Consider the following 25,600-nt stretch of genomic DNA (forward strand, 5'->3'; position numbering starts at 1 on the left):
TTTTACACGAAGAGCTCATGAAGCATACCCTGCTTCAAACACAAACCTGGGCCACTTCTCTCTCCTGTGATCTGCGTAAAAGACCCTCTTTCTCAAAGCTGGTTAGTAAAGCAATAGCTTTATAAATTACATGTTCTTGGGACACAGTTCTATGCTCAAATTTCCTCTACTTGATGAGGATTCTGAGTGACAGGAAGAAACAGTTATCTATTAGAAAAATGAATTTTAAAATACCAAATACAATAAATGGCACTCACTTCTATGGTAGCCAGGGCACACAAGCAATAAACACTTTTCTCAAATGTTTTATCTATTGCTTTACCATTGTGACTTTCCAAAAATTGTCCAAACAGACATCCTTAGGAAGCTTTGCCCTCATGCAATAGGCATTTAAACATTACCTAACAGCTAATCTACATGATACAGTTCCAAAGAAATAGTCCATAGAAAATGTATATATATGGGGGCAGGGGGGGAGTGTCTGTTTTTAAGAGATTCACATGAAAAACCTTAATGCTCTTACTTTGATGAACGATCATTTCAGACCATTAGACGTGCAAAAAATGTTAGGATCCTTTATAGTCCTTTCATAGATAAAATACACACTGCATTAAGTATGACGTTAAATGAAGAAATGTGTCCTTTTTTGTAAATAGTTTTCAATAATGTACATTTTAAAGTCCTCTCAATTAAGACATTCTTTTAAGCTCTGTCAGAAGTCAGCTCTGCTTTGGTGCAGCACGTACAAATAAAACCAAGTTCCTTTCAGGTTCAGTATCATTGTATACGCATTATGTCCTGAAATGACAGATTTGCTCCATCCTATAAATGTTTACCGATATTCCAATACACTCTCCACGTACCACTTCATATTAACCATAAATACGCTTTTTACAAACTTGATTATTTGGGCCAATATGACTTGTACAAATTCCTACGTAGTCATATTAAGCATGCATATTGACATTTAATAAAAAAACTACTTTGATTTAATGATTAACCACGGAGATTATAACAAATTGTCAATAACTAATTTCTGTCAATGGACTCTGTATGGCTGTCAGACGGCCTCTCAAAGCCAGGCTAAATATCCGCACTGAAACTGTTACTGACTAATGTGCCACGTTTGAAAGCCAAATTGGGCTCCCGCTCCTCTCCTGCCAAACTAACTAGAGAGAACACCTCCTATAGCAGGACGCCAGCCCAACAGCAAACCTGTTCCTGAAGAAGACTGGAAAAGGGGATACCTTCTTTGGGGAGGTGTGCCTAAAAATTCAAGAAAAAATTAGGTCTGAAAGTATTTTTTGTTAACGGTCAAGGGAAAGGGCCATGCTTATATTAACCTAGGCATTATGATTAACAGTAAATGAGTAAAAACTAAAATAGAATTAGGGAAATGGAGTGGCTAATTCATCCCTCTACAAAAAAATTCTGATTTTTTCAAGGGCTTATTATTTTAGGAAAAAGCTATCCTGTGAGCTTGGATCATCTGGATAACTAATTCAACAATTTATTTAGTGTCAGCAGATACACTCTAAGGCATTTGGGCTTTAAAAAAATTATCAAGCCACTGTTTAATCATATGATAAATAAGCAAATTCATCCCTATGACCTCGCCCCTCCTTGTCATAATGTTGCAAATGTGGATGTCAGTTACATCGAAACAATAAGATTCTTTCGCAAGAAATTACAAAAGTTAGAGGTTTTTTAAAAAGGGGTTGGTTGGCTTACAAAAATACTAGGTTTAATTTCTAAAATGTCTCTGAAAATGGATTAATATTTTTGAAACCTAAACGAGGTCTGACAGCTTTAGCTATCCTTTTATGATATCAAGATAATTTCAAGGGGGGAGGTGGAAGGAGGGAGGGCTGTAAACAAAACCGTTTCCTCTAATGTAACTAATTTGACTTGAAGTCAAAAGATAAGTGGTTCTATATTTTAGACCAAGGGATAGCATACGAAGATATTTTGTTATATCTCTGAAGGCAAAGGGAGAATAATTTTTAAATGGGGGGCAAAATCCTGTCAGTGTAATAAACTTGGACTATAGCCAAAATGAAACTCCTAAAAGCTATTTGCTTATAAAAATAAAATTCCTAAAAGCCATTTTTCTTCAAAAAATAAGAAAAGAGCTATTGCTCTATTTGTCAAAGATGACCTTATCTCTAGCATTTTAATGGCAAATGACTTTAATGAAAAGGCCTGAGCTGTTCTGTTGTGGATTTCAAAATCCACACTTACTAGCCACGATACCTCCAGCAGCAATTGCAAACCTCACAAGTAATTATAGCAAAAACTTAGATCAATATCTACAAATTAAAAATCTAAATGTACCTGAGTTTCCTACCATGCAGAGGAATGTAAAAGTTTCCCTTAATCATTAGTAAGGAATCAAGGAACATCGTTAAGCTTTACAGGAATAAAGCATAGCTATGCAATGCACAAAATATTGAGATCTGAAGACTTTAAAAACAAATTCTCTTCTTACCTATTATAATGGACTTTTACAAGTTTTTATATCATTTGTGTTTTTATCGATAAAACGTGAAAGATCCAGAGTTTGCTAAGTAGTGTTACTCTCTGGGTTAAAAAAAAAACTATTTATTTTGATGGTGGTTCAACACAGAAAATTTACCTGGAAAATGGATATCTCGGCCATTTTAATGTGAGCTATTATATATATTTTTTGGTATGGTAGTCACTTTTTTCTAATGTCCCAATAACCTGTTGGTAGGTATTCATGACACGTCTGTAAAAGAAAAATGCTACTTGAGGCACCAATTAATCTGAGAGCATAATTAACTAGAAGGGAAATGTTAAACCAGCCTCCTTAGCTTTTCTGCTCCTTGTACAATCCCTGGGGTACACCTGGCACACGATGCTGGGCCCACAGAGAGTCAGGGCATCATCGATTATCTAAAAGGAACAGATGTTTTCAAAAGTCAGTGAAACCATAGATTTCAAATATGCTTATGTATCAGCCAGATGTCAAAGGGGTGGGGGATCCATCTGAACGGTTTCCAGCAGGATTACGTGACAAACTAAGTAGATAATTTCCTTTTTTCAATGTAGTGAATAAACAACGGATTCCTTCATTCAGTTATCAAATGGGGCGATTGGTGTGATTTTGTTCTAGTTTTGCAAGCGATGTTTAAAGAAGTTATTACTTCCAGATTTATAGCTGGTTAAACTTGAAGATTATTTTCCTCATTTAAAATTAGGGATGCCAGTCCGTGGAACAAGATCATATCACGAACTCTCAACGCCTCCAGGAAGCTGAGAAACTTTCCTTTCACTAGTTCCTGCATGAACTGAAAATACAAACCCCTTCCCCACTTTTTTTTTTAATAACTTTGTAACTGCAGGGGCAATTATTCCGTGGAGGTGAGATGTACAATACCCTTCCAGGTGAAACAACGTTTGGCTGGCTAAACCCAAGAGTTGCCCGCCTGTAACAGAAATGGTTTCAACAATAAAAAGGGAAGTGTAGGATTCCAAAAAGTAAATGACTGACTGTGCTGACGGATCAGATCTTTTTTGGATTCCCACCCTGAGTCATCGGGGAGCTCCACTCACAGTATGCTTTCAAGCTCCGGCCCGTGGGGACCCCTTCTTCTGTAGAAGTTACTATTGCACCCCTACAAGCCATTTCACACACGTGTGGAGACAGTGGTCATGTGAAGGCGTATTTGCACGTGTCTCAGAAGCCAGAAGCCGTGAGCGAGCGTGGACTTCAGGACCGGCACAGGACGGGCTGCCCGCAGCAGCTCCCCTCGGTGCCCGGGCAGGCCTGAGGCCTAGTGAGACCCGAGGCCAGCCAGCCAGGGCTGTTCCCGACACGCCCAACGGGACAAGCACGGAGTCGGGGCAATCACCAAAATCGGAGGCGAGCTTGCTTTACGGGGCGCACGTATTTAATGCCACTTCTCAGTTAAAACTTGAGAACTGGAACCTGGGAACTTCCTGAGGTCTCCCAGCAACGAGGATGCACGGAGCCAATCTCGAACGAGCTGAATGCCTGCTAATTCGATTGCCTCGAATTCCCATCATTAGCCAAGCAGCCTTCCAAATTAAGACATCCGGTCTCCTTCAATTTTCCACTTAAACCAGGACGCAGGAGAACGGACTTGACCAATCAGCTGAGAATAAGATCACACCCGAGAAGGGACTGATGGTGGGGGGTGGGGGGCAGTGGCGTGTCCTGCTGCCACCTGAAGTTTCAGGGATTCCTACATTCTTAGGGGATTACCTCGACATTCTGGATCTTGAGTCTAGAAAATGGGTCCCATTTTAAAATCTGCATAGTATCTGAAGTGACTAGATGTGAAAAGGCTGGCACATTTCCACTGAAGTGATTCAAGGCATCCCAATCATCTCGTAAACTCTCGATAGAATAAAGTAAAGGTGCCAAGGACGATGCATATTTACAATCTATGTAATGTGATCACGATTAAAAAAAAAAACACAAGAGATCCTCAGTTCATATAATTTATTGCAGTTAGCACACAGTTTAAAAATTCACCAACACACCAATAGTACAAAACTAAACAGCATTATAAGTTATTCCCCCCTCAGGAAAATAAAACATACTATGATTGTCAAAGCTAGATGTCAGTCTAAGTTTTAGAACAAAGGAAGAATGTGAAACTAATAAGAGGAAAAATCAATCACTCACAACGACCACAAAAAGAAAATCCAAAAGAAAGTCCGTTTTCTCACAGACATTGATTGTCTTCTCTAAATCAATAAAAATTATCTGAACATAAACTGTATTCGAAAAAAAACAACAACAAAAAACTAGAAACTCTTCAAGTAACTAAAGATAATGCTCCAAGGCCATTTTCACAGCTTTTTTGTTTGTTTGTTTGCTTTAAATGCCATTACAGCCAAATTAACACACATTTGACCAAATATTTCCAAAACAGTCCAGCAACACACAATGGAGTTTTCCATTCAGTATCTTAAGCACAAAAATAGGCTATGTTTACAGTAGTTAAGGCGATCAAATTTTAAACAAAAGCAATTAAAAAAAAAAAAGGGAAAAACAGCAAACGTTTTCCATGCTACTCCCATAGACCTTATTTGTAAGTGCAGGACAGGAAAACAAACACTGTGCAAAATGCTCTCGCCCTGTGTGCCGGCCAGTAGGACCGCACGCTGCGCTGCAGCCTCTGCGGCCAGACACACAGAGCTCCTCGGCCCTCCCCACGTCAGTCAAGGCAGGCCGGCCCTCCAGCCGGGGCCTTTTCAGTCCAGAGACTCTTTTCATGAGGTGGGGGTGGGGGAGGGGGGCGGGGCGGGATGGGGAGGGGAGCAGGGGCCCGAAAGAAAAGGGGAGCCCAAAACAAAAACCAAAACCAGGAGAGAGCATGACCTATTGTCAATTTGTGCAGTAGTTCGTCTAAAAAAGGCTCAACTGGGTAAATGTGTACACCTAAACTTTGAGCCGGCATGGGTTTTGTGCAATTAGAAGTTTGTTGTAAATGCACACTGCACACATGCAAATCTTTAAGCCGTTTGTAAACATTTATATTTTCCTTGTTATGTAGCGAAGTTGTCAATCTGCAGCTTAAGTTTTTATTCAGCTTAACAGTTTCAACTTAAAGACAGTGGGAAAGTCAATTTAAATTATATAAAATAAAATAAAAACAGTGCATTTACGTTCTTCATAACACCAGTTTTTTTTCCAAGTGGTGCTATTTTTCTAAGGAAATTAAATAATTTTAAACTTACTCATTAAAGTTATACAATGCAAACAAAGACAAAAATATATCGAAACTCATGCATTTCTGTAGCGTTAATATTTACTTTTCAAGACTCAACTAAGAGCATCAACACAACCTGTCAAGTTCTTTGACACCCCCCCAGCCCATGTAATCAATTACAGTATACAATAACAGTAATTCACATTTTTAAACACACAGTTCAACACTGCTGAAGCTGCAATATCCTTTTTCATCCCAAGCAAGCCTTCACAAAGACAGTGTCCCAGTGATCCCAGTGTACTTTCAGAATTCTCTCACTGGGAACCGTCAGAAAACCAGAAGTTGCCAGAGAAAGTTTTAAGTCAACTGCTTGTTTAAAAATAGATAATCCAGCATTTCAGAAATTTTCCATTTGGGTCTAAAAGCATTCAGGTTTCCAACAGCCAGAAAAGAGTCAAAGATTCATGCAATTTGAGACATATAAAGAGGCTAGTAAAACTGGAGGGAATTTCTACTCAAAAACAAAACAAAACAAAACAAACCTGGAAGAAAAAAAGAGAAAAGAAGAGCTCCAAAGACAACGCAGTGTTGACAAAATTAAGCCATACGAAAGCATTTTGTGACGGGACGACTCATCTAAGAGGTTTTTACTGGCTTACTTCCCCTACCCCCACAAAAGAAAAAAACACCTCCCCTATTTTCTGACTTGCTCTAAAGTTGCTTTAATCAGATTGCTAAATTAGTGAGATTCTCATGCTATTCTAAAGTGCAAAAAACAAGTTAATATCCCAACTTTTTTAGTTCGGGGAAACAAGACTGCTTTTAGACCGTACCACAACTATATAGAGATCTATTTATATATATGTATATATATATTATGTATATATATATATAAAATTATTTCCAAAGTTCTTGGGAGCTATCTTCTAAGGTCCAGTCTCTGACAGCAGGTAAGCTCAGTGCTTCGCTCTTAACCGACAAGGAGTTCACCAACTCACAGTGGAACTTGCGGATGTGTCTGTACAGGTCTCCGGACTGCGTGAACCTGCGCTCGCACCACTTGCAGGCGTGGGGCTTCTCGCGCGTGTGCACCACGGCGTGGCGGCTCAGGTTGTGCGAGTACTGGAAGCTCTTGCCGCACTGCGTGCACGTGTAGGGCTTCTCCCCCGAGTGAGTCCGCTCGTGGCGCTTCAGCGTGTACATGCAGGAGAACGTCTTACCGCACAGCGAGCAGGTGGGCACGTTGACGTCGGCCGCGGGCTTGCTGCGCAGCCCGTCCTGCTCGCGGAAGTGGGTGCTGAGGTGGATCTGCAGGATGTGGGGGCTGGGGAAGACCTTGTTACAGAGGGGGCACATGAAGATCTGGCCGGCCGGGCTCAGGATGTTGGAGACGTAGGGCAGCAGGCTGCCGTCCAGGGGCCCCTCGGCCGGGCCCCGCTCGCCCTCGGGGCTCATCAGCTCGTCGTCGCTGGCTTTGTCCTCGCGGTCCAGCTCCCGCAGGACCGAGTCCTCCCGCATCGGGGCCAGGTGGGCCGGCTCGTACGGGCCCCTGCCGTGAGAGCTCACACTCTCTTTCACAGTGCTATGTTCCATGTCATACTCATTAGTGCCAACATCACTCTCATCACAGGAGGCCTCTTTCTCCACCTTCACCTGCACCAGGTTGCTTCTCAGCACGTCCTGTGAAGAGAAATAAGAGCTGTTCAGATTTTCAACTCCTGAAAGGCTGGACTTGACAGACAGGTCCAGCACACAGTCAACATCTGCCGAATCCCTCACGGAGGTGACAGACCTCTGCGACAAAGACTCTGCGGAGCTGCAGGGGCTGGCCACGGTCTTGCCGGCAGCGGCGGTGGCATGCGGCTCGGCCTCCGCGCCGGCCGGGGGCAGGCCCGCCGGGTCCGAGGGCAGGCGCATCCACATGTTCCCGGGCTCGGCCGCCAGGTCCCTTTTGCCGGGCAGGAGGGCCAGCTTCTCCTCTTCGCCCTCCTCCTCGTCGCTGGGCAGGTCGCCGGCCATGTGGCTGCTGCCGTCCGAGAGGCTCTCGACTTTGTCCGAGCAGCTCGAGGCGTCCTCCTCCTTCTTCGTGCTGTCGGCCTCCGTGGTGGCTTTCTCCTTCAGCTTCTTCTTGCAGACTTTGACAATGTCGTACATGTGGAGATAGCTGGCAGCCGCGAGCACGTCCTCGATGGGCAGGTCTTTGAACTGGAGTTTGCCCTCGTACATGAATTCCAGCAGGAGCGCGAAGGCCGGGGCCGTGACAATGTCGCTGTTGAGATGAACAATGTCCCTTTTGTCCAGCTGGTCCTTGTAAAAGAGGTGGAAGTACATGCTGCACGAAGCCAGCACGGCGCGGTGCGCGCGGAACTGGGCATCTCCCACCAGCACGGTGCAGTCACAAAGGAAGCCCTGGTGCCGCTGCTCGCTCAGGCACTGCAGCAAATGCCTGCTGTGGTCCGGGAACTCCATGCTGTCCTCATAACCTGCGGAGAGAGACAGGGGTCAGCGCTTGGTGGCGGCCCGCGGCGGCGGCCGGAGCGCTCTGGGGCGCCCAGCCTGGAATTCTAAGCAGGCTGGCGACCCGGGGCCGACCAGACCCCGCGCCCCCCGCTCAGCTGCAGGAGGAAAAGCTCCGCTCCCCGGCCTCCCCGCCCCGCCAGCCTCGGCGCACGGCCGCCGGCCCTGAACTTCAGGCAAGTTTCAAGAGCCTCCATCGAACTCCGGCTCTCACCCAGGAGAAGTTAGATCTTTTGCATGAGAAATGTAATTACCTCCCATCATCAAATTGTGCCCTACAAAAGCTACACACTGGCTTTAATTTCGGAGGGAACAGCTCCCAGCAGGAACAAAGGACAGTCCCAAATACACTCTCCAAGGCAAGGGACACTTGCTCCACCGTCCTTTTTCCTCTCCTACTTCTGAGACTTGACTGCGCTGAGCAAGAACCATTTAAACACACACAACGTTTGGTTGGGTGGAGAGAAAAAAATGAAATCGCGGTAATGAGCCCTGAAATCAGCAAACAACTTACTTTTAAAGTCAGAGTGTTACAACAACAAAAACTCTGAGTGTGGAAACAGATGTTGCTGCCTTAAGACGCGCAGGTAGGCGCACGCAGGGAGCCGGCAGCCCCGCCGACAGATGGGAGAGCGGCCGCCAGGAGCGGGTCCAAAGAGCCTTTTCAAAGGCACCGAGGAGCAAGGGGTGTTAGCTCTCGGCCGCCCGAGCTTCCTGCTGGCATCTCAGGACCCGGGGGGCTCGACTCGCCTCTGAACACTCTCAGCTGTGCTCCCCGTGCAAGGGGAAATGAGCGCCACGTCAGGACGAACTCGAACTTTTAAGTACAGATGTCCTCCTTTCAAGGCAAGCCCAGCCGCGGTTCAGGTTCACTGCCCCCACCCCTCCCTGCCCCCAAAAGCCTTTCTAGAAAGAAACTTTTTTCCCCTCCTGAATCTGCCTTACCTCCGCCAACAGAAAATACTATGTCTCAACATAACTTGATAGATTTTGCTAGCCCCCTGGCTTCTATCCTTTCACACAGGAAGTTGCCGCCCTCCTTTTCCCAGGAGGGTGGGTGAGAAGGGAGAGGAAAGGCAAGGCTCTACAAAGGGTCAAAATTCAAATACGAATCCCCTAAAAAATCAAGGAGGCACGACTTCTCCTTTCCTGTGGCCAGGAGCAAAGCTCCACACCACCCATCTCAGGGTGCACCTGGGACGGGCACGCGTGACTTGGGGACGCAGAAATCCCTCCCCGGGCTCTCCACTTGGCCCAGGACAGGGTGAAACTTCCCTTCCCACCCCGGTGCCTCCTGCAGGATGCCACTGCCAGCCCAGCCCAAGATCTACAATACAATCGCTCTGAGTGCCCCACAGCTCACATCAATCCTAATCCTTGAGAGGGCTAAAAATAAAGATTGGAGGGCAGCTCACAAGGTAGCCGTGATCAAATTAGGCGGCTGCGAGGACAGAGAGGGACGGAGAAGGAAGCTTATGAACATCTGATCCAGCTGACGGTGCCCATATGGCAGCTGCTGCTCAGATAAAGAGATTAAGATCAGAGGAGTGCGATTACAGCTGTCTGGCCAATTCAGGCAGCTCCAACCTACAGGCTCTAAATTAGGCGCTCCCACAAAAACTCCTGCAAATAATTATTGTTATGCAGAAATAAAAGATCTCTTAAATCTATATTTGAAAGAGAAATGAGGAAACCGGTCACACTATTCTCCTGGGGACAAAAGTTTGTTGTTGTTTTTTTTTCCTTCTTAAGAAACCTTCGGTTTCAAAAGCACTACAGCTGTATGTTTCAGTAGGGCTGCCGAGTGTTTTGAAGAATAAAGTTTCACGGTGGAATTAATTACACGACAATCTAGCTTCTTAACTAGAATAATCTTCTCATATAAGTTTGAAGGCTTGCTTCCAGACAGTTTACTCTTTCTACCCAAAAGCAAAAGGAGTCTAAACAGCATGCAGAAAAGGGGAAAAAAAAAAAAAAGGCCTTTTAATCCAACAGGAGCCCCAAGAGCAGTATTTCAAAGCCTTTTCTTAACACTTCCAAACTTGAAATACTTCTGTGCATTACAAGTTATTTACTCCCTCAAGTAAAAGGGATAAAACATTAAAAACTGCACAAGCCCAACTCCAGTTGGATGTTCACTGAATACCCCATTTCAGCTATTATTCCTAAACGGGATGAGAAAAGTAATGTGGTTTTTAAAAATTAAATCAACAAAACACCGAGGCAGCAACATGCTCGCCTAATCTACCGCTACTCCTACCTTTAGGACACATAAACCTGATTAGCTCCTTCCCTCCGCGTCTCGCTGGCTCCCGGTCTGTTACATCGGTGGAAAAAAAGCAGACTAAGAGGACAGATGCAAAGTGGAGATGATGTTGGAGAGGAACGAGATACCTCCCCCAGCACAGCTCCGCACACACGAGCTCCCTGTCTGTGTGTTAGAATAAAAGGCTGAGGGATGGCAGGCTGTCAGCTGCTCTGACATCATGTTCAGATGGAAATGCTACCTCCAGCTGTGCTCCTTTTAATGCCATATGCTACTCCTCTACACTCCTGCCACCAGCTTTTTCTTAGGAGAACTTTTCTCTTCTGTTAGTATAAACAAAATACTTCAAAGTCTCCCTTTTTTTTTCCCCCCAAACTTTCTAACAGAAGAAATCGGGAAAACTCAGCATATGGAGTTCGACTGTATTTATGGAACACACACTTCTGCCGTGAGGCGCTGGACGGGCTTGCACACTGACAGCACACTCAGGCCCTGCCTTGCACACTTGACAGCACACTCAGGCCCTGGCGCGATCCAGGCAACCCCGGGCTCCTTTTTATTCAGCTCCCACCCTGGCCTCCGAGGCAGCTCGGGGGTATTTTTCAGCCAACCCACTGGACCTCTCTCCAGCCCCGCTCCACATTTGCACGCACTTGCACGCACATGCGAGCACTTTTTTTTTCTGCTGAGACAATGCTGTGCGGGGCCGAGGTGCCGGCGGCCCCCTCGGAACCGGCACCCCGCTGGTGCTCACCTGAGCCCGTCGCGCGTGCCCAGCCACGTACGGACACCCGTGCGCTCCACACAACTTCGCGCGGGGGGGTGCCCCGGGCGAGGCCACACCGGCCCCCAGAACCCCCCAGGCGGGGCGCCCCGCAGCGCGCAGGGGCCTCCCCGCCGGGGCCGAGCCCGCAGCCCGCCACGACGCGCGGCCACGCGGCCCGGCTGCACCTGCCGGCGACGCGCCTTTGTGCCCGCGGCGCCAGGGCCTCGCCTCCCTTGATCTGTGTCCCGTAACCGTCTTTGTGGGTCACTCCGTGATGTTCACGACCGCAGAGCCGCGCGGGGGGGCGGGCCGGGGGTCACCGCCCGCCAGGCCCAGGAAGTTTGGGAAACTTTTGGGCCGGACTCTGCGGGTCTTTCCCAGGCTGCAGGGGCGCAGGCCCCGGGGGAGAGAGATCGGGCCGCGAGGGCGGGGGGCGCGGGCCGGGGGCGCCGTCCTGTCCTTGCTCCCCAGAGGCACCGACACAACTTTCCCCAACTCGGGGCCGCGTGGGCCCCCGAGGGCGGCGCCCCGCCGAGGGGCCCCTGCCCGCACGCCACCTGCCCTCCCCGCGCCCCCGCCCCCCTGCGGCGCCCTCCCCCACCCCCCCGGCCCACTAGCCGGGGCTCTGCTCCGGCCGGGCTCCCCGAGGCGCTGCGGGGCCGGGGTTTTTGTTTTCCGCGGAGCGGGGGGCGGGGGCGCCGGCCCGGGAGGGGGCAGACGGGCGCACCCCGGCGAGGTGGGGGGCGCGGCCGCGGGGAAAAGTGCGGGCGCCCCCGCCCCGGCGCCGCAGCTGCACCGCCCCCCGCGCCGCGGCCGGCCCGGCGCTGCAGCTGCGGCACCCCCGCCCCCGCCCCGCCGCCCTCCGCACCCGCGCGGCGCCGCCGCAGCTGCACCGGCCCGCGCCCCCCGCCCCGCGCCGCAGCTGCCCCGCCGGGCCCGCGCCCCCCGCCCGCAGCTGCCGCGGCACCGCCCCGCCCCCCCCGCGCCCCCCGCCCCGCTCGCAAACTAACTCCGCGCGCGGCCCGCGAGGGGCCCGGGGCGCGGGGCCGGGGCCGGCACTCACACGGGGCGGCCGGAGTCGCCGCGTCCCCGCCGCCGGCCCGCTGGGCGTCCTCGTCCCGCGCCCGGGCCCGCCGCCCCCGCCCGCCGGCCCCCGCCCCGCCGGCAGCCGCGGCGCGCAGAGGCCGCACGCTCAACGGCGCCCCATGGCAGCAGCCCCGCGGCGGCCGCAGCCTGCCCGAGCCAGCCAGGAGCCGCGCCGCGCCGGGCCGGGGGCGGGGGACGCACGCGCACGCACGCGGCGGCGCCGGCCAGATGTGCCCGCCCCGCCCCCGGCCCCGCCCGCCCGCCTCCCGCGCGGCGCTTCCGCGAGGGCCCCGCGCGCCCGCCCCCGGCCCCCGGGCCCGCCAATGGGCGGCCGGCCTTCCGGGAGGACGGCGGGGCCGGCGGGCAGGCGGCGGACGGACGGGACGCGCGGCCAATGGGAGCGGCGAGCCGGGGCCGCCGCGCGCGGCTGCCAATCAAGGGCCGGCGCTGCCGGGGGGGCGGGGCCAGCGCGCGGCGGCGCTGCGGGCGGCCCGGCCGTGAGAAAGTGAAAGGAGCCCGCGGGCGGTGGCGGCGGCAGCTGCGCAGGGCGGGGCCTGGCGCGCCCCCGGGCCGGGCGGTCGCCGGCGCGCGTGACGCAGGGCGCCTCGGGCCAGGGCGCCGGGACGCAGGTGCCTCGCGCCGGCGTGCGACGGCTCCGCGCGGGACGCGGCTGGCGCCCCTCTGCTGCCCCGGGCGCGTACTGGGGCCTGAGAAAAGACGGTCCCGCGGCACCGGGTGCTCAGGGGGCGGGAGCGTGGACCCCCGCACCTGCCTGAGTCCCCAGCCGCGCTCCTCGAGCCCGCGTCCCCGAGCCCAAACTTTCACCTACCGCGGGCGGTGGCTGAGGGACGCGTCGCTCTTCCCTCCCCTCAGATACGCTCGTGCTTTTCCGGTCGCTGCCCCGCCGTGGCCGCGGAGGGGTGCAGAAGTGCCCACCCGCCCTCAAGAAGTTGGCAGAGCTTGTCGAGGAGGCGAGAACAAGGCCAAAGTTGAATAACGAGCCAGAAAAAAAAACCCTGTTTTTAAAAATTCAGTAGAAAACGACGTAACGAGGAAGTCGCCCACTCTTCATGGTCCAGCGAAGGGAGTTTGTCCCTTGCTACCTGAGCCAGGGCTGGGAAGCCTGTTGCTATCCGACTTGCCAGGGGACCTTCCAGCTGGGCACAGTGTGCCCTCGCGTTGTTCAGGGCAGGTGGTTAAAGTAAGGTGAAAGCACAGTTCCGGCAAATCAGACTTGTTGAATCGCTAATGAAGCAAAAAAGGGAGCCCCCAACATTCCTGGAACGGAAGTCCCATTAGATTATCCTCCTAGAAACAGTAGTGATGCGCTCTACCCTTTCCTCAGCCCTCTGTGCCCCCACGATGACACACTGACATCAAGGCCATCTTAGAATCACCGGAGGTTTTTATTCCGTGAAATCTTTTGTAGCTGTGCAGCCGATGAATTCTAGGTCTTTTCAGTCTGCTGGTAGAAGGCCCAATTTCTGACCTGTTTAAAGTTAGGGGAATTTATAAATATTCCTGATGAATAAAATACACTGTAAAACCCAAGGTGTTAAAAAGGAGTACCACGTTTCACAAGTCCAGGCAACAGCTACAAAAAGAAGGCAAAAAGAAATGCTTGCATTCTCAAAGCCGTTTTTGCCCTGCTAAAATTTAAAATAGTGAAAATGACAGCTCTCTGGATGAATAGGCATAAAGTAACAGACAGTGTCAGGATATTAAACAGTAAGTCTCGTGAGAAAATGAGAGCATTCCAGAAAGGTTAGCAATTCAGCTCTGTGGCATGTAGGGCAGTCACAACTCTAACAGAAGGTTTTTTGGAACTCACCTAGAGGTGGAAAACAGCCCCAGAGTGTGCAGGGGGACACTGGGGACTCAAATGTGCCACCGTTGTTTTTGCTCTTCTAACAGTCTCGGGCAGAATCCATTTTGAGAACTGAGTAGTATTGCTGGCAAAATTGATGAAATGGATATTTAAGGAAGCAAGTATGTCCCCCCTCAATGATGTCAAAGTTTTTATAAATTTATGAAAATACATTGGAGAATCAATCAAATGATTGCGGGGCGTTTATTTCATGCAAGGAAGGTACTCTGCTGGAGATACAGAGAGACGTCAAAAGAGTGCAAGACGAGCACTTTTCTTCCCAGAGAGGAAATTCAGTTGGGAAAGAAATGGGATGAACATGTTTTAAAAATGAAATAACACAGAAACTAAATAGCAACATAAAAGGATCGGGACCTCAGGGCTGAATTTTCTGTTCAACTGCTACAGCCATCTTATCCCTGGCCCCTGGTACAATTGTTTTTTCTCTGCACTTAAGTTTCAATTTTCCTTTTTCCTCTCTGACTTTATTTTAAACTGTCTTAAAAACTTATTGTACGAATGATACCCTTAATCCTTTTGGGAAAGTCATCAGCATAAAAATTCAAGTAAGACTCAAAGCAGAGCCCTCAGGGTGCAGAATGCGTGCTGTTTTCTGTTCAGCACCCATTGGAACCACGGAAAGTAATAGGTCAGATTCTAAATCCCCCCCTCAGATACGCTCCTCAAAGTAGGGTCTGTTTACACCAAACAACAGGCTTAGCAAATTCCATGATACAGAGCTACTGATAGAGGTTTATTTAGAGCCAATTATCTCTTTGTTTTCCTCCCACAGTGAGAAAAAAAGTGCAAGAAGTATAGTCTCTAGGCTTATGGAAAAATATACCACTGCTTTCCCTCTGGAGGAATCCCAGCTTTAGTCAATATTCAGTTAATCCATACTTTTCAGGAGTCCTGAAATTAAAAAATAATACAGGTGAAGCAACATTCATAGTTAGGTTTCTTGCCTGTGAACCAGTTTTATGTTTTATTAGCACATACATTTTGCCCAATAACAATTTAACAGTATAAGATGTTGACAGACCAAAGGAAATTTAATGGGATGAGCAACTCCATAAAATGAATGTCTGAATTTGGAATGTGAACCACAGGTCAAATCCTTAAACATCAGTTTTCCTTTGTGCAAAAGGTCACATTGAAAATGTTATGTATGAAATTAATTTTTGAATATTGACTTTTATAAATTTGTTGACTTTATGTAGAATTGGAATTCTTAAAAAATTAGGGAGACAATAACAGCATTAAAAATATAATAAAATCTAAGTATGGTCACCCGATTTTGAATCTAGAGAGGAAAAAAACCACAGGGAAATGAAAAATGTGTTCAGACTTCTAAGTCCACTCACTTTCAATGTCATAGTGTACCTGAAACGCTGGCAACTTATTTAGATCCTATTGTGGGAGTGTGTCTCTTCTCTCTCTCTCCGGCTTCTGGCTTTTGGAAATGAACAGGTTGGTGTGGCCTACAGGGAAAGGAGACACAGAAACCCAGCTGAGACAATGGTAAAAAAATAAATGAACTAGACACATGCCACAACAGTGAAATAATAGGGAGCACACTTCTTAAAGCATCCAGTGTGTGTGTGTGTTTGTATTTCTGCAAAAGCACATTATATACCAAATCAAGCCCGTGGATTACAAATTCTGTGATACTTGAATAATTAAATTCCTGAACTGTGACCAACCATAAATAGGAGATAATTCAGCCTGATTTTCAGCCCTGAAGACAGAAATAATGTTATCATAAACCCTTGCAGAGGAGGGACCTAGGCAGATTGATAAAGGCACTTTCTACTGAAAGCCATGATGAGCCTGCGTCAGGAATTCAGATTTAGGGGCTGAGAGGAGCAGAGGCAGTCTTCCCGGAACTGTTTCCCCCGGGTAGCCAGTTTTCAGCTGGTGACTGTAAATCAAAACTCTCGCAGGGCCACCATAAATCCAGACACAGGGAAATGGCTGAAAGCTGAGAGTTCAGGTTCGACTAGGACCAAGACAGGCAACTTCGGAGGAAGATGGCAAAGAAGGGTGTCAGCAGCTAGCCAACCCCCACCTCTTCTCTCTGCCTTCCTCCCCAGACACGCATTCTTTCTCTTTCCAACTGCCCCCCCAAATGTCGTATGCCTTATGACATATGGAAGAAAAATGTGTATACAATGAAGCTTTTCATGGTTAATTTAGGGCTATAAATATATTCATTATTCACTTTGCATATAATCCCCAGCAACTTTCAAATCCCAGGCTGGCTCTCTGCCTTGCTACACAGAATGTCTTCCTGCCATCCATTGATGTGAGTTCAGTCAATTAAAAAAATATTTAAATATTATCCTAAGCAAAACAAAGGTGGATAGGTAAGCCAACGGTCCTTGAAAATCACACCAGCACCTCCCAAAGCCAGACACTGGAATTGGAGGTTACTTTGATTTGGGACAATTCGAAGATGCGTCCATCTCATCCGTGAATGTGCTGGTATTTATTTTTTTTAATAATCTGATGAGACATATGCCTTTTCCTGATGAAGACGTTCTCTTCAGGAAAATTTTGATATGAACCTATACTATGAAATGGTCTTTTTTTCACAATGTAAATCTTGAAGGAGGGTAGATTTCCCTAAAATTCTGTAAAATACTTAGTAAGTAGAAGGAGCCCATTATGTCCAAAATGAAAGAAGAAAATTTCTAACTATTTAAATGCTAATGTTCTTAATTATGTTCAGTTGCTGAAATTAGGGTTTGTAGGAATGTCGGGTGCAAATGAACTTCGAGAAAGGAAAGGAAAGGGAGCAAGAACTATCACCAGGAGTTACTGCGCACCTACTACGTGCCACCTCTTAGGCTGGCCACATTCTTGCATGCAGCACCTTCTTGGACTTAAGCAGGCAGAAAGGAAACATGACAGCTCCAAAAACCACGGGCTGCGAACGTACCATACGTTAGGGAACGGTGGGCTGCATTCTCATGATTCTTATAAAATTCCCACCATGCCCCAGGTGAAATAAGACCATTCGCCCTTCTATTTATGACTTCATTATGTATAAATGTCATTGTGAACCCACTGGACTAATGTAGCGTTTCATTTTCCGTTCAGCGGCTAATATATTGTCGGTGCCTAATAAATGCACACTAATCGTCACTATTGCAGTAATATGTCATGGGCTTGATGAAAATCCTCCCTTGTGAAGACACTCTCTAAAATGATACACACTCGATTCAAACTATTCCTGGTAATAAGAGCAGACAGAAGGTTAAGTCTCACTCCAGAAATTTACTTCAGCCTTAGTGATAACATGCAACTCAGGAAGTTACTTCCCTTACAAAGAACTAGCATTTATGCTCAAGACTAAAGTGATTATTTTTAAAGTACCCATTTTACAATTCAAATGTGTCTAAATTAAACTCAGTAAAAATAAGCATTTTAAATTGAAGCTGCAGTAATGGCTTTATGGGAGACAATAGGAAAAGTGGTTCTTGAATAGGAACCCAGAGAACAGAGATTTCAGATTCCTCCTGGTAGCCCTCCAGTTTCCTTTGTTCCTGTCTGGGTACCTGAGTCACTGAAAACCCATTGCTCTGCGGTTGTGCTACAAGACTGAGGCTGTTCAGCAAGCGCTCGGCCACAAAAGGGTTGAGTCCAAGCCACGCTGGCTGACAACTGGTCTGAATGCCAAGTCGTGCTTTAGCACTTGGAATATGGGACAGACCAGGGACACAGACTCACTAAGACAGAGCAGCCACCAGCAACCGCGTGACAAAGACACAAGCCCAACAGGGCGTTGTAGGCAGGGACGAATGACTGACAGGCGAGAGCAGGGTAAGGGACAGTGGCTTTCCAGGGGAGAGAAGGGGCTTTCAAGAACAGTTAGAAGATTCTGACAGTAGAGAAAGGAGGATAACCGAAGACGAGCGGAGAGAGGGAAGGGGGCCGGCAGGCAGTGGTCGGTGACTTGGCCGTGGCACTGGAGATGGAGCTGGTGGAGGTGGCGGGGCCCGCATGGTAAAGGAAAGAGAGATGTCACTTTTCCTTCCTGGGCTCGGCTGATCCTATGCCACTATCTTTTAAAATTCAAATCATGTCTCGCTCATTGTCCTGAAATAAAAGGCTTTATGAAATAGCTAGCCCCAAAGTGTCAGTGTCTATGAGCGATTTAAATTTTCCCAGGTTCTGAGTGCCCCGTCGAGGCATCTGTGCCTGTGGGTGCACACCTAGGGCATTAGCAGGGTTGCTTTTTCTGATAATACCTGCTGGGGGTAAGCTAGACAGTCTTCACAGAGAGTCCCAGCGTCCCAGCTCACTCATTACGAAGTTTCGGATTGCCCTTGCAGAGAAATTGTGGCGCTATATTGCCATTTCATCGAGGAATTCAGAACTACCTATTAGCCTAACCGATGGCATTTGCAGTGTTTATTCGCTCCCTCAGCGGTCACGGACACCTCACCTTCACGGGCCCTGCTGCTGGCCTCACTGGCCCCCGCACAGAACATCTGGGTGCATCATCGCCAGATACTCGAGTCCCTAAGCCTTGGAAAGAAACTGGGTGGAACTGCTTTGGTAAAGGGAACCAGGAAAATCCCTGCGATTCTAAGATGCGGACTCTTTTATTTGTTTACTGTCTTCCTTGGTAGGAAGTGAGCTCCCTCGGGGTGGGGACTGCAAAAATTCACAGCTGTATCCTTGGCACCTTGAATGGTGTTTGGTGTGCAAAAAGCTCTCAAGAAATACATATTTGCAGAAAGGAAGGAAGGCAGGAGCGACGAAGAAAGGCAGGAGGAGGGGGCGGAGGGCAGTGGTGGAAAGAAATACCTTTGCATTTCTCCAGAGGCTGGCCGGCCAGAGCACCGCTTTATGGGCTCCACCACGCCTTCAAACCTGGGGGAAAGGGGCACGTGGCAGAGAGAACCCCAGAAAATGCCCGTTTACCTCTTCGGGGGCAGTCTCACCCAGCATAGAAAAAGCCCAGGTGGCCGTGCTAGACACGTCACTCCCGGCAGGACTGTAGCAGTTCTCGACCATTTGTAAAGAATATTTTCTTTGATTTTTAAAAAGGCGTTATTCCTCTAAACTTCTCCAGCAGGCATAAGGCAGTATTTTTGATCCTTGGAAGAGAATGTGGAAATGGAATGGCTAAGTTGACTTGTCCAAGTCCCCAAATTAAGATCGCTGAATTGCAGAACTAGTTAATCATCAACTCATTGAAGTCATTGTTCTTAAAATATTTAGGCCACTCGGAAAATCAAAGGAAAAGACGCCATTGTTTTCGAAACAACCTCCCATTTGCTCTCCTTTGGAAAAAAGACAGTATATCCGGTCTTTATCCTTCAGGAAAAAGTCCATGATGTCAACTGACTATACAGGCAAGCTAAAAATATAATGAGAGGAATTATTCCTGACTTTTCAAGTGTAGCTTCCACTAAAGACATATGCCATTGGTGGGTATAAATGAAGCTGCCTCCGAGCAGAAGATGTTTTCCCTTTCTGTTGATCCTATCGGGACAGTGGGGCCCTAATAGCAGTAAATCTGGCAGGGAGGACTCTATAAAACGGTATATATGGGTGCATCCTGTGACTATGAGAGATAAAGGATTATATTTTCATTTGCATGGTTTGCTGGGTTTTATTTGGCAGATACAATAACACAGGCTACGCAGAGCCCATAAAACAAAGTGAGAACAGCAGCTCATTTGGTGGCAGAATGTAATGGTTATGGCTAAAGGGCTTACATAATTCATCTCAAACCCTTATGCCTATATTTATCGTTGTTTAAATGAAAATTAAACTCTCGCGGCCATAAGGAGACTTCTGGGATCGGGTCAGAAATGTGATTGAGATGCTTTCATCTTACATGGCCCTGGAGATGGTCAGTCTGCATCCTTAAAAACAGCCATGGGAAGATCCAAGGACACACACATCCTACCTAAGCGTGTCAGTGCTTCATTCCTCCAACCCTGCTGTTCTGCACAGCCCTAAAACTTTCACAGATTGAGAGTGAATGCAGAGAGAGGCCCTGTTCATTACTTCTTACATGGAATTCCTATTCAGACCCAGAGCAATTGTAAGCCCTGGTTTAGCATTCAGATAATGTTCAGGGCAAGACAATACTTGGGGGATGAGGGGGGGCGGGGGGCAATAATCCAAAAGAAGGGTGGAGGCTTGTGATATGGGCCAGTACCATTTCATGCAAGTATAGGGTCTTTCACTATTATTGGAAGTATTTCTAGTGTATCATATTTCTAAAAGAAGATTTTTTAATTCATGGATTTTTGATCACTTTATTCTTGTTATGCTACAGGAGTGAAACTTTGGATTTCAGTTGTAAATGCTGAAGACGGTGGATTTTTTATTGTTTGGGGGCAGGATTTTTCTTTTCTTTTCTTTTCTTTTTTTTTTTTTAAGAATCAGGCCTGAACTATAGTTTGATAAAGAGAAACCTGTAGTATATTATCAAGTGCCCATCTGGATAAAGTATAAATATATCCTAAAATCACACTCATTTAAGGAAAATATAGGGAAACGGACTTTGGCCCAGTGGTTAGGGCGTCCGTCTACCACATGGGAGGTCCGCGGTTCGGGCCCGGGCCTCCTTGATCCGTGTGGAGCTGGCCCACGCGCAGTGCTGATGAGCGCAGGGAGTGTCGTGCTACGCGGGGGTGTCCCCTGCGTGGGGGAGCCCCACGCGCAAGGAGCGCACCCATAGGGAGAGCCGCCCAGCGTGAAGGAGGGAGCAGCCTGCCGAGGAATGGTGCCGCCCACACTTCCCGTGCCACTGACGACAACAGAAGCGGACAAAAGAAAAACAAGACGCAGCAAAAAGACACAGAAAACAGACAACCAGGGGAGGGGAGGGGAATTAAGTAAATAAAAAATAATAAATCTTTAAAAAAAAAAAAAAAAAGGAAAATATAAACTATATATGACTTAAAACAGGTGTGTACAATGACATTATATTTTTATTCCCTGTAGCTTTCTTGGAAGTGAAATACATAATATTATATAAATACACACACATACATATTTTATAATGTTAATAGGAATTTCTTGCCATTCTATGAGAGAAAAATGTTTGATATTTCTGGCTTTATAATTTTGTAATCAAGGTAGTCTTGAAAATGAAACCATAAATTAAGTCCTAAACATTTTTAAATGACCGGCATACCCTCTTGAACAAGTCAAATAGGTATGAAAATGATAAAAAACAAATGACCTAAATTTTACCCACCTTGAGCAAGTACCCAAGTGGCTATTTTCAAAATTGGATTATCTCCCCTCTCAATTTTAGAAATTCTTCATTGCTTTTAATTAAATCAATATGGATATTAGAGGGATTAGCTTGAACATTCCAAATATGAGATATAATTTTATGTAATTTAGGTTATTACTTATATACATACATGAACCAGTTTGGACGGGAAAGTGAAACACACACACAAAAACATGTTGTTTTAAACCACCATTAAATGCAAGTAAATAATTCATTTTCTAAATGATGAGATAATTGACGAGTAAACTCAAATAGTTTGTATGAAAGCATAGTTTTAATTGTGAATTTCTTAAGTTTAAAAGAAACCAACTATATGCCAAAAATCCAGAAACATTAAAGAACAATTAGGATATTTTACATTTCCCTTTGAAACAAAAATGTTATAAATATATTACAGCCTTGTATATTTACTCTTCTCGGGAAGATGTTTCAATGCTAATCCATATTCATCATGCAATCAGTTGATTTCCATGGCCTTCCACTGGTTGCAGGGAAGCTCTGACAAGTGGAAAGGAAAAAAAAATGGCAAGCTAACACTGATGAAGAGAATTTCAGAAAGAAAAGGAAGGAAAGATCAAAAGGAAAAAAAAAAGAAAGAAAGAAGCAGATAAAATTAGGTGAAGTTTTAGAAAGAAAATGATATGTAAGTTTTCAGTTAGTTCCCCCCCTCCCCAAGAATACCTTTTAAAATTGAAAATAATATGCCCTAATATTTTAGATTTTTTTAAAAAAAGTCCCTTCACTGAACTAAAAACAAGGCTTCTAAGCCTTATAAACGTGAACATTCAATATCTAACATCTTGATAGCAAACATTGCAACTGTTTTGGACTGCCACTCCGCTAAGAGATGTGTGGACTTCTGAAGCAAGAGAGGATGAATAGAGAAAACAATTTCCCCCAAAAACACGTAACACAAAGAAGCAGTACTTTCAGGACTGCCTGCTACCTTACCAAGGCAGGTAGGTGTTTAATCAGGGCGATTCCCCAAATCCTCTTGAGGGAACAGAGCAGCTTATGTATATCCCCCACCTCCCCGCCATATGCCTACAAACCTCAGCTCCACTCCCAGTGTTCTTTATGCGCTTTACTTTTGGGTTCTTTGAGCAGATGATGATTATTAGTCTCTGATAGTCCTTACTTTCACTCAAAATTACAATACAGGGGACTCTGGCCAATGTTATGCAGATGGCCAAATAGATAATAAAGTCTCAGCTCATGGATAATATCCACTCAGAAAGAGGACAAAAGCAACAGGAAAAAAGAGCCCAAATTGGTCAAAACGTGCATGCTATATTTAAAAAAGGAAAAGCATGCGACCATTGTCAGAGATCAGTGAGGGTGCCCTGTAGTTTTAATTACGTGCCGGTGGCACCAATTTGATGTGACTGTTTGCTCTGATAGTCAATAAAAAAAGTCATAACTGCCATCAAATTTAAATTTAATTTATTTTCTACACAGCCCTTTCTGTTTTCCTTGGTTTTTTTTTTTCTTTTATAACATTAACACTTTTTTTGTTAAAAAATGTGTGAAAGATTAATTTGTAGAATGAGGGGAGCTGTGGGTGTGCAGCGCAGGACAGATGGAGGGGTGGGACATGACAGTTTGCGTCTGCGGCATCGTTTTGTTGTTGCTGTTGCGAGTGAGCAAAATAAAGCTCCTGCTACTGCCATCGTTTCTTTGGGGACCCCAGAGAAGGTGTGTAGCGTGTCCCTCGCCAAGCCCTGGGAGTCACCCTCTGGCCTGCAGGGCCAGCCCGTTTTCCAGCCGGGTTAGTGTGAGGGCACTTTAATTTTTAAAAATTGCATTCCTATAGCATCCCACCCTCTTTTGTGTGAAACAGAACGAAACATACTCTTCTTCCTAAGTGGACTAGTTTGACATGATTTAATGATCTGTCCTGAGACCCCGTATTGTAAACCCAAACGCATGAAAATCTAGATGCAAAAGAGCACTATTTTTTTAAGGCGGGGTGTTTGTTTTTGTTTTTGTTTTTGTTTTGCCAGTCAAAAATTCCGCTCACATTCAAGAGGAGTTTTCTCGAACTGCCCAAAACGAGGTGCGCAAGGTTCAATTTCGGCCTTGGCACGGCCCTGGTTTTCCCATAAGTGCTGTAGGAGTTCACTGTTGTAGAGGCTCCTGTTGCGGAATCAGGCGTTTACCACAGAAAATCACTGTCAGATGGCAGGCACAGATATTCTGAGACGAAGTTAAAACTTGCAGAAGACGGAAAAGGGGAATTCAGGACAGCGTGCGGGCGGCGGGCGGCGGGCGGCGCTTCTCCCGCGGCGCGCCAGGCTCCTCAGCGGAGTCGCTCCTCAGCGGAGTCGCTCCTCAGCGGAGTCGCTCCTCAGCGCTCCCGGAAGTGGGCCCGCTCGCAGGGCCCGGATGCGCGGACGCGACTGCGAAGGCGTGGGTGGGGGGCGCTGAGGAAAGCCTAGGGGGCTCGCTGGCCGGGAACTCGGGGCAGGACAGGATTCCCCTGAGGAAGCACGGCCGACCCTGGCCTGAAACTCGGGCGTGGGTTGCCGCGAGGCGGGCGCTCTCCAGGGACGCCGCGCCCCGGGCCTGCTGCTCGGGCTGCGGGACGAAGCGCCGCCCCGGCCGGCGGGCCGAGTGGGGGCCTCGGGCTCTGCACGCGGGGGGCGAGAGCCAGGGTCGGCCGGGCCGCGCGGCCTCTGACCCCAAGGGGACAGCGCTCCCCTGCCCTGGTCCCCGTGGGGGGGCCCCTGCCCGCCTGGACCCCGTGGGGGGACCCCTGCCCGCCTGGACCCCGTGGGGGGACCCCTGCCCGCCTGGACCCCGTGGGGGGGCCTCTGCCCGCCTGGACCCCGTGAGGGGACCCCTGCCCGCCTGGACCCCGTGGGGGGACCCCTGCCCGCCTGGACCCCGTGGGGGGGGCCCCTGCCCTGCCCGCCTGGACCCCGTGGGGGGACCCCCCTGCCCGCCTGGACCCCGTGGGGGGACCCCTGCCCACCTGGACCCCGTGGGGAGGCCCCTGCCCTGCCCGCCTGGACCCCGTGGGGAGACCCCTGCTCTGCCCGCCTGGACCCCGTGGGGGGGCCCCTGCCCACCTGGACCCCGTGGGGAGACCCCTGCTCTGCCCGCCTGGACCCCGTGGGGGGGCCCCCCTGCCCGCCTGGACCCCGTGGGGGGACCCCTGCCCGCCTGGACCCCGTGGGGAGGCCCCTGCCCTGCCCGCCTGGACCCCGTGGGGGGACCCCTGCCCGCCTGGACCCCGTGGGGGGACCCCTGCCCGCCTGGACCCCGTGGGGGGGCCTCTGCCCGCCTGGACCCCGTGAGGGGACCCCTGCCCGCCTGGACCCCGTGGGGGGACCCCTGCCCGACTGGACCCCGTGGGGGGACCCCTGCCCGCCTGGACCCCGTGGGGGGACCCCTGCCCGCCTGGACCCCGTGGGAAGGCCCCTGCCCTGCCCACCTGGACCCCGTGGGAAGGCCCCTGCCCGCCTGGACCCCGTGGGGGGGGCCCCTGCCCTGCCGCTGGACCCCGTGGGGGGGCCCCTGCCCACCTGGACCCCGTGGGGGGGCCCCTGCCCACCTGGACCCCGTGGGGGAACCCCTGCCCGCCTGGACCCCGTGGGGGGGCCCCTGCCCGCCTACCCAGCTGGCAGTCCTCACCCCTCGGCTGGCGGCGCAGCACTCCCGCCTCCGTGGTCACAGGCCCCTCTGCTCTCTGCCCCCCGTGCAGGGGCCCCTCTTCTTACAGAGGCACCAGCCCTCCTGGGTCGGGGCCCCTCTAACCCACCTTGTCCTCAACTCATCACCTGCTCAAAGAAAGTCACATCCATGGGACGGGTCTTCGGGGGGATGCCCTCCACCCATAACACCCCTTTCTGAGATCTGAAGTTCTGAGACGGCTTCAACCTGGAGGGCAGCCGCTCTCGGGGACAGGGTCCCGGGTGTTGGCGCCGTTTTCATGCCATCGTACTTAGACTGCGCTGTACCAGGGCGTTCTGCAAAGGCCGGGCCTCGCCAAGGTGCCGGGTGGACGCACCCGCACCGTGGGCAGCGGCTGAGGAGGGCGCCCCGACGGGCTGCAGGGCTGTCCACAGTGGGGCCAGTGCCCCCAGCTGCGTACCCCCAGCCCACTCGCCTCGGTTTCCAC

General features: G+C 49.1%; 1 protein-coding gene and 1 long non-coding RNA gene across 5 annotated transcripts; both read right to left on the reverse strand.

Annotated features, from left to right (window-relative positions):
• Window positions 1-4,474: 4,474 nt before the first annotated feature.
• ZBTB18 (zinc finger and BTB domain containing 18) lies at window positions 4,475-12,419 on the reverse strand. 4 transcript variants are annotated; one of them, XM_058309407.2, is made up of 2 exons: window positions 12,318-12,419; window positions 4,475-8,188 (listed from the first exon to the last, which is right to left on the reverse strand). In XM_058309407.2, the coding sequence occupies exon 2, from the start codon at window positions 8,172-8,174 to the stop codon at window positions 6,603-6,605; it is 1,572 nt and encodes a 523-aa protein (XP_058165390.1). In that variant the 5' UTR covers window positions 8,175-8,188; window positions 12,318-12,419; the 3' UTR covers window positions 4,475-6,602. The 4 variants fall into 4 exon arrangements, with proteins under 4 accessions (XP_058165390.1, XP_004449666.1, XP_004449664.1 ...); XM_004449609.5 differs by lacking the exon at window positions 12,318-12,419 and adding an exon at window positions 11,243-11,429; XM_004449607.5 differs by lacking the exon at window positions 12,318-12,419 and adding an exon at window positions 10,483-11,211.
• A 1,271-nt stretch (window positions 12,420-13,690) lies between these two features.
• On the reverse strand, window positions 13,691-19,314 carry LOC111760604 (uncharacterized). The gene is made up of 4 exons (XR_002794246.2): window positions 19,140-19,314; window positions 15,591-15,688; window positions 14,172-15,119; window positions 13,691-13,829 (listed from the first exon to the last, which is right to left on the reverse strand). It is a non-coding gene; the product is annotated as an uncharacterized lncRNA (long non-coding RNA).
• Window positions 19,315-25,600: the final 6,286 nt, after the last annotated feature.

This window comes from Dasypus novemcinctus, chromosome 13 (genome assembly GCF_030445035.2).
Source record: "Dasypus novemcinctus isolate mDasNov1 chromosome 13, mDasNov1.1.hap2, whole genome shotgun sequence".
NCBI lineage: Eukaryota > Metazoa > Chordata > Mammalia > Cingulata > Dasypodidae > Dasypus > Dasypus novemcinctus.